The sequence below is a fragment of the Salvelinus fontinalis genome, chromosome 19 (assembly GCF_029448725.1).
Source record: "Salvelinus fontinalis isolate EN_2023a chromosome 19, ASM2944872v1, whole genome shotgun sequence".
Classification (NCBI taxonomy): Eukaryota; Metazoa; Chordata; class Actinopteri; order Salmoniformes; family Salmonidae; genus Salvelinus; species Salvelinus fontinalis.
In genome coordinates this window covers 7169894-7184708 of record NC_074683.1, presented here as the reverse complement: position 1 = coordinate 7184708, position 14815 = coordinate 7169894, and the positions used below count along the sequence as shown (strand labels likewise).

The 14815-nt window shown below is 42.1% G+C and overlaps 2 protein-coding genes across 3 annotated transcripts in view; both read left to right on the top strand.

Annotated features, from left to right (window-relative positions):
- Positions 1 to 10098, top strand: part of LOC129816271 (mitogen-activated protein kinase kinase kinase 20-like) — a 46785-nt gene extending 36687 nt beyond the window's left edge. Inside the window, exons 12-20 of one of the 2 annotated variants that reach the window (XM_055870548.1) lie at positions 4321 to 4365; positions 4487 to 4517; positions 4630 to 4769; positions 4904 to 4966; positions 5053 to 5145; positions 7255 to 7371; positions 7647 to 7721; positions 8422 to 8575; positions 8714 to 10098. In XM_055870548.1, coding sequence (XP_055726523.1) covers positions 4321 to 4365; positions 4487 to 4517; positions 4630 to 4769; positions 4904 to 4966; positions 5053 to 5145; positions 7255 to 7371; positions 7647 to 7721; positions 8422 to 8575; positions 8714 to 9435 — 1440 coding nt within the window. In that variant the 3' untranslated portion in view covers positions 9436 to 10098. Of the gene's footprint in view, positions 1 to 501; positions 2332 to 4320; positions 4366 to 4486; positions 4518 to 4629; positions 4770 to 4903; positions 4967 to 5052; positions 5146 to 7254; positions 7372 to 7646; positions 7722 to 8421; positions 8576 to 8713 lie in introns of those variants that run through there. The other variant, XM_055870549.1, reaches the window with a different exon arrangement.
- Positions 10099 to 10166: 68 nt separating this feature from the next.
- LOC129816272 (cell division cycle-associated protein 7-like) lies at positions 10167 to 14259 on the top strand. The gene is made up of 10 exons (XM_055870550.1): positions 10167 to 10360; positions 11146 to 11289; positions 11402 to 11512; positions 11633 to 11857; positions 11951 to 12025; positions 12160 to 12330; positions 12496 to 12630; positions 12750 to 12899; positions 13012 to 13148; positions 13251 to 14259. The coding sequence occupies exons 1-10, from the start codon at positions 10340 to 10342 to the stop codon at positions 13279 to 13281; spliced, it is 1200 nt and encodes a 399-aa protein (XP_055726525.1). The 5' UTR covers positions 10167 to 10339; the 3' UTR covers positions 13282 to 14259.
- The last annotated feature ends 556 nt before the right edge of the window (positions 14260 to 14815 follow it).

Here is a 14815-nt window from a genome sequence, read left to right as displayed (position 1 = left end):
CCTGAAAATTACCTTTCTAGTTTTTGGTTGCATTTGGTTTCCAAACGTCCGTTGTGCTGTGTAATTGCATGCTACAGCCATGCATTGGTATTGTCTTAACAGTTCTTTGCCTGGGTATCAATTTGACATGACTTGAAATTGATACATGCACTGTAGTGTGTAAGAATCAGTACCGTCATCCTGAGAGATAACCATGCTAGCTCTCCAATTGTCAGGAAGGTCAATACCTCTTTATTCTTTGTTTTCTCCCTTTCTTCTACCTTAATCTGTCCTGTAGACCAATCATTTCAGTCCAACCTTCTCTGATAACCCAATTGACTGTATCGCTGAACTCTACTCTTCTAGTTTTTGACAATCACCTTTTATATTGGGTAAAAAAGGATTTCACATTTCATCATTCCTCTTGGTGTATGTGCTCTAATTTCCTTCCCTCCTTTTCTTTCCCGTCTTCTTTTACTCCCTCTTCTGCCCTTCCTATCCTCCCCCATCTTTCCCTCTCAGCTGTTCCTACCTGTGGCGGCTCAGATTAGCGCTGAGTCGTTCTATGAGTCTAAGACGGAGGAGTCGAACAGTTCGGAGATGACGTGTCAGATCACATCCTCCAGTAACGGGGAGGTGGAGGGGATGAGTCTGCAGGCCATGATGAAGGGCTTTGGGGACATGTTTGCCTTGGACATGGGGGGCCCCGTCCTGCACTCTGGCATGCAGGTCAACATGCAGGCCAAGCAGAACTCTTCCAAGTCCAGCAGTGTCAGAGAGGGCCGCAAAATCAACATGGCCTTGGGGACGTCAAACTTCAACTGGTCAGACGACAGTGACTAGAGCGAACTGATTGGTCCAGCTATGTATGGGCCACTCAGTAGCATCTGTCAATCAATCCTTTTAACCTGTGTCAAAACTGTGGTCATGCGGCAAGCTCCCATGCATATTCCTTCTCACATCACTGGTGTTATGGACACAAGCTACATTAGATAATTCATTACTAATAGTTTTTGTAACGAACCATTTTCTTTTGCATACATTCTTTTTCAAACGCTGTATGAACATAATGTATTAGAAACCTTTCGCCTACGTGGCCCTTACGGATGTCATTTATGCCTAATGTACTGGATGTATAGTGCCATGCTGTGAAGAAAGAGCCATGTGAGCAAGTTGCAAGGAGGAGGCAAAGCTTTTATGATGAAGTGACATTTTGCTGACATTAAGAGTGGCCAATTTGTTCTGTATGTGGTGGAGCGTAGTTTCTGTGATTAAGTATCTCACCAGGATGAGAAAGAACATGTTTCCCTCAGCTGACCCAGACTGGTGTCAGCAGGGGAGAGAGAGAAAGTTTCCTGTGCCTTTTTCTGCATACACTGTCAGGAATCTTTGGATTTCAGTCCCCCATACTATGGCTTAGTGGTGTAAAGTGCACTGTAGGTGTTTGTGTCTATCTATGAGGGCCCCAGTAAAGTCTTGGTTCATGTGCTTTGTTGAAAGAAGCATGTTACAGATACATATAATCAACATGTTTATGAGGTGTGCCATAGACCTTAGACTTCCACACCTTGACAGGACTACTGTATACGACCTTCATTCACTTCATTCAGTGGTAAAAGCACTACCGTGTGCTGGAATCATTTCATTAAATCAAATGATATATTAAGTAAAAAACAGTATTTCATTGGAGAGAGGATGTGAAATACTGTTTAGAAGGCTTCTCTAAGCTGAAGATGATCTACCAGCTAAATATGTTTTCATCTGCACCAACAGTTTTGACCACAGGCCAACGTGTGTTTAACAACCCCCAAAGTGAGCCTATTAAAGCTCACCTAACGAGTGTCATCACTAAATGCCCTGTCAATTCTGCTAGGAGCTCTTCTCTTCTAAACATAGCCAACATGAAGGATCTTTCTGTTTGACTCCCAAGAGCTTGCGCCTAGGCCCTGCAGCTTGGACTTCTTTCTACGTAGTTGATGTATGTTTTTTATATACTGTTGTGTAGTTATTAAACCTAGTCTGAAACACATCCATTAACAGACTATAACCAACCGATACACTACCTTGTGTGAAAGTCAACCACTTTGTAAGGTTTTTTCTAGACATCTAATGCCCAGAGTTGCAATATGATCTATGCAAACTACATCACCTTGGATTAGTCAAATTCCTTGGATTAGTCAAATTCCTTGGATTAGTCAAATCACTTGGATTAGTCCAATAGTGTCTCTTTAATGGCGTGCCATAACTCTATCAGACCGATCACTTTTTGATGTGAACGCATTTTGCTGCAAAACTTCTCTACTGTTCCTTGTTTCTCAATAAACATTTTCTCATTAAACATTGAACTTCCTGCTTTGGTTCTTCACTCTTCCTGTTTTCTCAAATTTCCTCTTGGTTTTCCCAGTTTTGTTTACCTTGAATTCGGAAAGAGCCATGTGAGCAAGTTGCATTGAGGAGGCGAAGCTTTGATGAAGTGACATTTCGCTGACACAAGAGTGGCCAAACACTAATTCAATAATGTTACAATAATGTCACAAATCAAAGGTTTGTCAACCAGAAAATTCCAAAAGTGGCCAAAGAAATAAGAGTGAAAAGATTTATGCCAGGAGAAGATTAAGAAAATGTGACTGGTATTAGAAATATAACTTCAGATGAAAAGTTTTTTTTTTTTTTTTTTTTTTCATGTAAGACCTGAAATCATTCTCGTATTACATTAATTGATTTGCATTAGACCCATGTTCACTGTAGTCCTCAACGATTCAAACACACATATAATCAATGGAAGAATTTCTATCATTAGCTAATTAACAAGAAGTACAGGGCAATACTCATACTTGGTGCAGCACACCCATTTGTATTGTATATGTTACACTTGCTGACAATGCCTGCTTACAAAGTGAACATATACTGTAATAGAAAAAATTAACGGTCTAATTGCACCAGGTAGCCTATGACTGAAGAAAAATGCATATAGTTCATGTAAAGTAAATGTTGTCAGTCAAAACAGAAAATGTGTGTCAGTCTGTTTTTGTGAAAACAGTGAACAACTTGTAAACATTTCTGAATTATAATACATACTGTTTCAAATTTGTTACGGGGAACGTATATATTTCCCAAATTGACCTTCTCCTGTAACATACAGTATATATATATATATATATATATATATATATATATATATATATATATATATATATATGTAACACATGTAAGCCCTTTACTATTGCAGTTAAGTGAACAAGTGACAAGTGGATTGAAAATCGTATTGTATTTGAATTTGTGGTGTAGCCACTAGCGTACTAGCCAATAGGTTTCCAATGCTTTCCACCTCTATAGGACAATCAACTTGCTACAGTATACTCCCATTCCACATGGGGGCAGAGTGGTGTGAACTACTGAACTCCTCTTCCCTGTCAAAGGAATTCCAATGGCTGAGCAATTTCTGCTGACTTCCCTGCTTTCCCCTCCTCTCATCAATTAAGATCTGTTTCCCTTTGTCAACAATATGCTTTGGATTTTAATAAACGATGCAAGTCATTTGTGAAATACAATATGGCTGCACGAAATGTGATATTATGTCACTTTAATTAGGCAATATCTGTAATGGAACTTTGGCAGTAGGGCAAGGGAGGGTTTTTGAATGTGTTTACTTCCGAACCATACCACTGGAGTAGACGGAAAATGCAGCTGGGGGTGAGGGAGTTTAGGAGGCTGCAAAGAAATGTATCGCGCTGATTCTGAAATGGCCCTCTTTGAATGTGATCTGTTGAGATTGCCATTCAGCTCAGTCTCTGGGCTGTTATCAGATGCCATGGGAAGCAAATATTGAATGCTCAGATTAGTCATTCATTTTGTCATCTATCCCCCGCTGCATTGTTTTTATCCCCACACAGCAGCCTCATGATCATAATGATGACATCTTTATTTTAGCTGGCTACTTTCTGCTCGATTACACTTAATGAACAGTAAATGATTTATCATTGAAATGCATCATGAAGACGAGTCAGATGGACATTGGACACATTTTGGTTTGAGTTCGACCATTAGGACGCAATCATCTTGATTGCAAACCACAATAGCTACAGAAATCATTGTTATAATGCATGGTAAACTTGTTTTGGAATGAGGTATTTTGTATTTTGTATTTTGTCATGTATACTGTATGTAAATGCACTGATTTTGTACTTGCACACATGAATGCTAAATGCAAGATTTGTGTTAGACTCCAAACATCAAGAATAGGCAGTACATGTCTTTCTTTGAGCTGTACACATTTGTATTATATGACCACTAGAGCAGTATTCCCTGGTACTATTTCAGTTTTGTCTTTTTTCCACGCAGCTCCTTTCCAACCTTCACATTCATTCCTGGACAGAGGAACATGTGGTCAGTATCAACAAATATCAATCGACCACTTCCTTTGTCTAATTAGCCATTAATAACCATCATGGCTCCATATGAGCAGCTCCATTTCAATATTAATGCTTTTCCAATTCCATCCCCACAGTACTTTTGGATGCAGCAGATATTTGGGGCAGGTATGTTCACCTTATAGATTTATCAAACTGTAGGTATGGTCAAATGAATGAACCCTTCAGTTTGGCGTGTATGTGATGTGCTTTCGTTTGCATTTGTTTTCCATGTTCTCAGGGGAGGGTGCAAGTGGCATGCAGCTGTATGGTGACCTGTTTAAGGAAAACCACATTACAGGCAAGAGGCTACTGCTGCTCACGGAAACGGACATGCGAGACCTGGGGGTCAAGTCCAAAGGTCACATCATGCACCTCAAGGTACCATACTACCTTTCAAACTAACGTGAACTAGCCAGTCATTTAACAATGTGTCCAAATGGTATACTTATTTAAATTGAGCTATATGCTCATACACATGTTTAAGTCTATGTATAACTTGCTTTCTCCAACAGAGTGAAATTGAGAAGCTGACCAATGATTACATGGTGCTCTTCCACTTCCCTCCACTAATGAAGGTACTGCATGTCCTTTCTCTTTGTTATATAATGGTTGGCATTGTTTACTGTTGCAATATGTTAGCCTGAAAATCTCTGTTCCACAGGATGAGTGGGCAGAGGAGGAGGAGGAGAGGAGGAAGATCGTTAATCTGGAGCTGGTGTTTGGGTACCACTGGAAAGCAGGAACAGGTCACTCGGTAGGTTTTCAATGGACACTGAAAACATTCTATGACAAATAACCAAGATGTCTTGGAGGGAATCCGTATGTATTTTCATCCAAATACAATCATTTTGTAAAATATTTTCAAATGTATTTGACTAAACTTTTGTCAACTTTAGTCTCAGCTCTGGTCTGGTTCAAATGCATATAGGAATAGCTAACTAGCAGTATTTCAAAAAAAATCTATCTTACTCTTTTAAATTTTGGCAGGGTTAATACCTGGGTTAATACCTTTATCTTTACCCCTCTCTAACAATACCGCTACAACTAGTGTTGTCAGATAAGATTTAAAACTGGTATGTCAAGATGGAAATGCTCCTTCAAGATGCTATTTCTCTAGGTAAAGATGCATATTATGGTCCCCATCAAACTCAAGCAAACACTGACCACTGAGCATGCTTTGCCTTCAAGACATATCCTTGCAAGAGAAACAGATGAATAAATATTTAATCTAAAGCCATACATCCCATCCACCCCCACTTGCTCACCGTCCTTTGTTAGGGTCTCCAACAGTGGAGAAAGGCTGCTTCTCCACTTGCTGTTTGAATTTAATCAAAAATAGCCAATTTAGTCAGAAGTCGTTTTCTTTTTAGAAAGGCAAATGTTATTTAATCTTTCAGCTGTTCATTGTCCCATCATAAATAGTCCCCTTTCAGTGCGTTCGGCGGGGCTGAAACGAGCCTGCTAATTGCCTCCCATTTCTTCTGACATGTGGTGGTTTAGTGTGTAGAAAACACAGCAGGGAGAAGGAAACAGGAGGCTGAGAAAATGAGAGCTAATTATTTTCCCCCTGCCTGGTGTCAGGTTCCATGTCAGCCTTGTTTTTACAAACTGGAAGGTTTTTTGCACTAAATAAAACAAACCCGCACTGCGTTTTTCCCGCCTCTCTTTGCTGGCGGTGTCATGGAAGCAGCTGCACTTCTCAAAGACAAAATGAGGGCCTGCGATTGTGTGGCCACCATCTGACAACCACGGAGGGTCCCCCACTAATGAGGATATCACCGCGCAGCCAAGAGAAAGGTGCTGAATTATGTATGAGTTGCCATTAGACCAGACGTACTCCGGTCTTGGGCATCATTACCAGACATTGTTTCTGCTGGAGTGATTAGACCAACAAGTGGACCTGGGGGCCCTGGTGCGACTGGCCAGGGCCGACACGGGGCCGCTGCCTGGTGTGTCTTGGAGCCTGAGCCTTCCTCACGCTAGCTCCCCCTTTGAGCCCCGGTCCAGCCCCTGGGGACAGTGTAGGAGTGGGCTGAGACTCCTCAGATGAGTGTGTTAGTGGCACTTCTTTGATGTCTTCTTCTGTGATCCTCCACACAATAGATTGGCTCACACCGTGAACCGTGTGTGGTTAAGCAGTGACCTGTGGCTTCATGGCTGGCTTTTGGGGATGGCAAAATCATTACTGCTTTGTCAGCATGCAATATTCAGCAGGAGTATGGGGTTTGTTCAGATTTGTATTGCCTAGTGAGGATTTGATCCCTATGTGCCTTGTGCAACATTGATCGAAATACCAAGTTTATTTTCACCTAACTGGAATAACATTAGCATTACTCAAATGTGTATTTCACCAACAATAGCACCAGATGTTAAGATACTGCAAACCATATCCCCTACAGGAAAGCTATCCACCATAGCAACTTATATTTACCCCTGAAGTAAAACAAATGTCTCTGCAAAGATTGATATGTTGTTCACATTCTCATTTACCACTTATGTCATCCTTCATGCTATGATCATTCAAGAGACATGCTATCCTTTCTGTGATTCTGAGAACACGTCAAAAAGAGTGCGGGGAAAGCAATCAATCGCCAAACAAAATTATACATTTGTCTCAATTGAAGGCAACTCACAGTGGATACTAAGTGAAAGCAGGATTCAAATCTAAATGTACAACATAACGTGTGCTTCTGTTACGTTTGATCATGATTTATTCATAGAAATTCATGTTACGTTCCGGAAATGTTCAATTCCAAGGAACTACCTCTAGGCTGTGCTGTTGGTTTAGGAAAAAATGCAGTTAGGTTCTCAACTGACAGCAGTTATTTCATGTTTTTTAAGACCTACAATCTGTCATTTTTAGGACTGCAAATGGAAAATGTACATTGAACTTGACGGAGATGAAGTTGCAATAACGTACATCAAGGATGTGACCTTTAATGCCAACAGACAGGATGTGGATGTCCTGAAGATGACCAAGGTGTGATCATAAGCATTACTCCAGGCAATGCCCTGAAAGGGCATCAGGACTTAAAACAGTCCCTTGTCCATTACATTTATTTGTTAAAGGTTTTTTAGGATCATTGAAAGAGTGTACCTTTTTGCTAAATGTTATGACACAAAAAATCCCTTTCTGTATCTTCAGATAAGTTTAATCATTCCTTAAATGGATGTCATTGCCGTGTTGAAGATGCCGTATTGAAGTAGTTAACGTGTATGACGATTAATAACCAACATCAAACTATTTCCTTGCAGCCTCCATTTGTGATGGACAAATGGGTAGTTGGACTATGGAAGAACGAGGTTGTTGACTGCATTGTAAATTATGAGGTGAGTCAGTCAAAACACTGCTATAGGAACAGGGCCCCAGGGAACCTACCTCCAGGGGGTCCACAAAAGGGGAAGAGGGAACTCTCTGGGAACTGTGGGGGGATCTTGGAGGGTTGGTGGCCTGGTGGTTGGGAGTTTGGGCCGGTGGCCGATAGGTTCCTGGTTCGGGTACCCGTTGTGAGACCTGTCGACGTGCCCTTGGCCAGGGCGTTGACCCTGGTTGCTCCTGTGTGTCACTCTGGGTGGGAGTCTGTTACATGACTGAATGTAATGTAAATGTTGAGTGGCTTCACTGCAGGTAGATTGTATGTTTCAATATTCAATAAACATTTTAATAAATAATACAAATACATAAAACTTTTGCAGTTTTAAAGCTTCTCTCATGCTATTTTACACATTTTGCAATGAGGTTGAGAGAACAGTTTGACGTTTTAAAGCTAATTTCCTGCAATTCTACACATTTTGCCATGGGGCAGAGAGACAAATGTGCAGCTTTATAGCTAATCTCATACTATTCTACGCATTTGCCATGAGGCTGAGAGAACATTTTCCAGTTTTAAAACAACATTTCTGCAATTCTACACATTTTGTCATGGCTTCATATGTACTGTGTGGTGTGCCTTTAAAAATGTAATACACTGTAGCTAGATGTGTTCAATGTTTAAAATTCCCTACAGTGATTGTTGTGTCCCTATACTAGAACGATGTGAGATCACCCAGGTGTACGAGACATAGCCATGCAGTGAGGTGGAACCCCACCGGTGGACAAGATAAGATCAAGACTGTGGAGTTGCTGATAGAAACAGCTCAGTTAAACATTGAAGGAAACCCCAGAAGCAGATCGAACTCAAAAGGTCACTTTTTATGGTGTTTTGGATGCAGATTTTATTGACAAATGATCAATTTAGAGCTGTCTTAAATACAGAATGCACAAAATGTATGCACACATCTATGTAGCCAACCCTACCAGTGGATGTTCTTTCTGCTTCCAGATGTGGATCCCAGATGGTTGTACAACCTGAGACAGAGGCAGCTGAAGAGCCAGTCAGCAGCACAGCAGCGTGGTGCCCAGAACCCCACCGGAGGCTCAGAAACCCGCACCCTGTCTCAGTTCCTGTCTGCATATGGAGATCAGGCCTCTTCCTACGCTGCAGCAGTGCGGAGGTCTCCCAACAGCCCCCTCTCTCCCTGGTGCTCCCGCAGCTCGTCCCCCACCGCCGGCCTGTCCGCCATGCTCTCCCCCCTCTACCTGGGGTCAAAGGGCAGCAGCCCCTCTAGCACCACCTCAGAGAGTGCCTTGGAGCGCGAACGCCTGCTCAGTGCCGGGGAAGTGCAAGGTTACCACAGGCACAGAAGCTACATTGACAACTCATTGAGTGCAACAAGGGGCCACAACAGAGACACATGGTCCCATACAAGGGGCAACTTCACACAGAATAAGTCAAGCAGAACCTCACAGCAAATGGGGAGGCCTCAGACCAATAATTACAGTGTAGCTGGTCAGAACCGGGCCAGGGTGATACCGGGCATATTGGCGGTGGTGGAAAACCCTAGTACAGAGCAAGAGGGGGCTAAAGTCAGTGAGGGGGGATGGATCAAAGTGGAGCGCCAGAAAAGGTTACCTCGACAGGACAATAAACAGGCCAGAGGAAGACAGAGGAGAGGGTGTAGAGGTGGCCGTAGTGGACGAAGCAGAGAATCATTTGCTGTTTGAAGTGTTAACATTTCTTAACAGACTGGACATCAGGTTTCCTTTGAACATTAACCTTCGCACTACTTCTATATATACATTTTCTCTCTGGGGGGGATCTTTCTAGGTGTTATTTGAGCTAGGGAGAATTGTGTTTAAGGGAATGCATACAATTCAGTCTTTAGGGCTGATTTCTGAACTGTACTGTATGCACTGAAATATTTTTGGGATTTAGCATTTAAGCCTACATATCATTTGTAGTTGTATATTGTGAACTATTGTACATAAACCTATTGTAAATTGTATAGCCTACATTGTCCTAATCTTTTTATATATGAGATATACTGTATAGCTAGATAATTATTTTACTACAATATTACAAAGTTAATCTACCTATGGATACATAAATGGAATAGATTTTTTTAATAGTCTATAACTATATGTTGGGTAAAAAAAACATAAACATACATGAAAGTTCAAAGTATTATTTCATTAAACAAGGACGCGACGACAACACCTGATGGAAAGGACGCGGGAGTTTTTCTATAAACCCGCCCCTTTAGGCAAATGTAGACCTTGTGATTTCGCGCCACGGCTTAGTACTTGAAAGGTTAGATGTTGGTGGATCCGTATATGACAAAATGTTTTAAGAAATGTGCACAAAAATAAAAGTGTCCACCAGCGGTATTTTCTAAAGATCTTTTCAAATTTTATGTGATGTATATTTGTGGGTTCTATTTTTCTTTTAGACCGTCTTTTGAAACAAAAGTTTATACAGCTTTCAGGACACTTTCCTGGCGCGGGAAATTTCTCAGCCAGCATCTGCTAGTACGAATTGGTGGGGTTTCTCTATTCGTAAAAGGACTGCAGCAACTTGTACTCGAGTTTTGCGTGAAATTCTTTGCAGAAAACTTAAAAAGAAAACAAAATGCGTCCATCTGGCTCAAAGGTAATGAATGTTTCTTAGAGTATAATATAAATATATTTATCTTAATATATCAAACAATAACAGGGTAATTTACTTATATGATTTTATAGATGCAGGGAATGTAATGCTAAGTAGCAAACTTTAGATGGCAAACATTCTGCTGTGGTAAACGTAACGTTAGGCTCTTATTTTCTTTCTCACATTTTAGTAAACCTGTTGCCTTAGCTACTTTATGCAAAAGTTGCTACAGACTGCCTAGGTCTTATTGGAGTTGCAATGCAATCATTGCTTTGCTTCAAATCCAGTATCCTAAGGTTTAACGTTACCTAGTTACCGTGTAGTTGTCATTTGAATCTAGCCAGTTTGGATGTTTATAACAATTTCAATTTCTACTATCTAACAGTAGTTACACCACATAGTTTTGGCTACACAGATTTAGATTTTATCCTGGCAAAAGTTTTGCCATTTAAAATGTCGGTTTTGGCCACCAAAGTAAATCTTACTTGGCTTATCACACTCCTTTGTATAGCCACATAACGTTAACTAACTAGCTTCAATGACCTTGTAAAATATACATTTGTGTCAATGTAGCCTTGATATGGCTTAACAATGCTAGCTTCCATTGTTGAATCTTGCAGTCACATCTCTATCACCATAGGTAATGCTGCTTCTCTCCTTGTCCAGAAGGGCGGCAGTGTGCAGGCAGTTTCTAAAACTACTAGTACTCACATTGTTCACGTATCTATGGTCTGAGCTTCTAGTCGATCCATTCAATTTTTCCTGACTCATTCATCTTGTCTCTCCAGCGTCAGCAGGCCCCCCAGCCTCCCTCCACCAGGATGGGTTTGCGGAGTTTCCGTAATGTACCCCTGGTGCCCATGGAGACATCCTCTTCTTCATCAGATGACAGTTGTGACAGCTTTGGCTCTGACGGTGGCTTTGCTAACACGGTAAGGCAAATTGCCACATTTCACCCCGTTTACAATCAGTGTTTGACCATATTCACTCATCGAATGAGTTATTTGTTGATGAAACTGAAGGTTATGCTCTCACTTTCCACAGAAGAGTAGCTTCAGGGAAGCTAAGAAGGTGGCGGAGAGAGCCAAGGTGTTTGAGGCCAGCTCGGAGGAAGAGTCTCTCAGTGGGTTTGAGAATGCCTTCAGCAGTGAAATGGTGTGTTTTTTGTATTGATATTACGAGCTTAATGTTACTACGCAATGGTGGCTACTATACACAAAAAAAAAAAAAAACATTTCAGAATGTGTGCTCAGACAAATGTGCTGTGTACTTCAGAGAGTGGACTCTGACTCTGAGGAGTCAGTGATGCCGCGGAAGAGGGGCCGCCGGTCCCAGACTCTGAAAGTGGCCATGAAATTCCCCAACAGGAGGGCCAGCCAGAAGAAGACGATTGCAGCAGAGCCCCCTACACAGGCCAAAGTCGCTCCCAAACAGACCACTGAGGAGGGAGAGAACTTCATGGACAAGAGAGCGCTTAACATCAGGGAGAACAAAGCCATGGTACGACAGAATCATTCAGAGAAGGCGTTGTGGCTGTAGCTTGCCGAGGGACATTTGAGTGCTAATTATGTTATTTCCGTTTATTTTGTTTAGCTTGCAAAGCTGATGGCAGAACTCAACAAAATACCTGGCTTCCCTAGAAGAACATCCCTGCCCATGATGAATGCGGTGAGTGAGACTAGATGGAGGATATGGCTGTCCTATAAAACATGTATTCAAGAAAGATTTTAGTAGTGATGAAATATGCTGCCACCTTTTGCATTTTTTGGACTGTAGTTAATGCGTTTTTGTTTCCTCTGTAGCCCTGTCGCACCCCACGCCGGTCTCTGGGAGCCCCTGGACCCCGCAGGAGGAACCCTGAGCGTACCTCTAGGCCCCACACTCGCTCCTGCTCCATGGTGGACGGCCCCCCATCAGAGGAGGAAGAGGAGGACAAGTTCAGCCTGGTGCGCAGGAGCTGCTACTACGAGGAGGTGAGTGACGCACACACCTCAGCGTTCGTTTGGTAACGCCAAGTAAAGCGTTTTTTTTTTTTCTTCCCTTCTTCCCCCCACCGTTTCCTGATCTGTCCTTTCGGAAATGGTGAATACCGAACTCCGGGAATTGTCCGTTTGGTTGATATATCTGTGTGTTTACAGAAGGAGACCCGTCGGCGCAGCTCCAACGGGGTGCTGGCCTTTCCTCATGTGGTGCGGCCTGTGGAGGACATCTCCCAGACGGAGCTGGATCTGATCGCAGACACCGTCCGGGAGAAGGTCTACGACAGATCCACTGTAAGTTCCCGTTCTCCTACAGTGGTTCTCAAACGCCCGTCTTCAAAGTTTGATTTCTGTTAAGTCACGTTCACACAGCCACGTTCACCAAATTCACCCCTCTAATGTTCTCGCTGTAGGGGTCCACTTGCCATCAGTGCCGCCAGAAAACGGTCGACACCAAGACCAACTGCCGTAACCCAGAGTGTGTGGGGGTGAGGGGTCAATTCTGTGGCCCGTGTCTCCGTAACCGCTATGGGGAGGAGGTCCGCGATGCCCTGCTGGATCCTGTAAGTGCTGCACTCTTCTTATCCCAGCCATCAACAGACAGTCCATCTGATTATTTGAGTGTTTTTGTCAAGAGAATGCAGCCTTGGTTGACATCGCCCTGATCTCTTGCAGGAGTGGAAGTGTCCGTCGTGCAGAGGGATCTGCAACTGCAGCTTCTGTAGAGCCAGAGAGGGTCGCTGTGCCACTGGAGTCCTGGTCTACCTGGCTAAATACCACGGCTACGACAACGTCCATTCTTATCTCAAGAGGTAAGTCTCTTTCTACTTATGAACTAAAACCTTTGTCTTGCAGTCGTATTAGTACTTTGACTGCTACTGTGTTGGGAATTAAAAATGTCTGTCTCTCTGCAGTCTGAAGAAGGAAATGGAAGAGAGCCTGTAAACCGTGGAGAATGTAACCGGATTCTGAACCTGACTGACGATGTTGTCATGTGATGTGGCTTTTATATTCCATAATGCAAAACAGTAGATTTTTCTATTGCTCCTGATTCTGAAAATGTTTACATTGTTTTAAATGTGTACAGTTTTACTGTCAATTACGTGAGTGATATGTTTATACTGTGATGTTTGCCTGTGACATTCACACTTTTCACCTGCAAGTTTGAAGAAAAACTATATGTAGAAATTGGTTGTCCTCTGTTAATTGTACTTGAGTCGTCCATTTTTTTTGTATAAGAAAATTAGCTTTAAACTTCAATAAGGTTCATTTTCTGTTTTTAATAAGTCTCAGCTAGCCTGGGAGTGTCTGTCTGTTTGTGCTAACATTCCACAATGTTTGGCATATGACACGGAGTACAAGGAGTGGAATGTTAGCGCTAAAGCGGTCTGGATTTCAGGCTAACTTAGCTGTTCGAGTATGTTCTCTCTTCCCAATGTCACGTGGTTACTTGACTCTGCTCGGTAGCCTACCATTGTACCCCTGAGGTGGTGAGGGTGGAAAGGGCCCAGCTAGTGGGGGCTATTTCCTCCTGAGCAGAGACAAACTGATGTACTACAGCGCCTGGTTAAATCCTTCATTAGATAACTGTCACTAATGGTGTGGAAACAATTAGCAGTCCGTAATGGGAATCTCATACCTGTAAATCATTTGTCCTATTATAGCACTTTGTTGCTCTGGTCTTTTTCTCTCCTTTCATTTCCCAACAATGTTTTACAGTGCAAATGGTAATGTTCTCAGGTGTCACTCGAGTGGCAATGAAGTTATTGCCGGTACTTTCTGTTCAGTGTGTGGTACTACACGGGAAATGTTGTGAGGTAAATCTTGGGTGGTTCGTTGCTATTAAGCCTTTGAGAATGTACTTCATTTGACCTGCACCATTTCCTGTGAACATGCTCTCATTAACACTGACACCTTTTGAAATTACAGTCCACACTTGAGCGTTTTTGCTAGTTTGGTAGGAGACTTTCTCTCTTATTACAAGAGTTGCTACTCTAATTCAGAGTGCACTGCTTTGTTCTCTTGTTGGAAAAGTTGCCAGCTTGCCCAGCTGGGTTTAAAGAAAGATCTTTGGTCACAACAGTTTGTAGTAGGTAGTCCATTGCGTTCTGTCATATTGCTAGTCCTATGCAGTAGAAAATGGCTTTGGCGTGCAGTGAGGCTGTAGAAAACGTTTGGAGACCTTTTCAAACAAGCTGATCAAGCCCCCAATTTTGTCTGGATGGCATATAAGAAAAGTAGCTGTTTTTTATCTGAAGATGAGCAAAGAAAGGAACAGAGTGCTTTAATTCTTCACTATTCTCCACAAAGCCATTCAGTATACAGTGACGATGTTCTTAGGTCCACAAAACATTTCCATCACGCCAAATGTGTAAAATATGTGTAGAAATATTTTTCTCCCTCAGAAACAAATTTTTCAAAATCTATTAGCATAATAAAGATGCACTTGAAAATACTGGTATTAAATACCAATGATCAT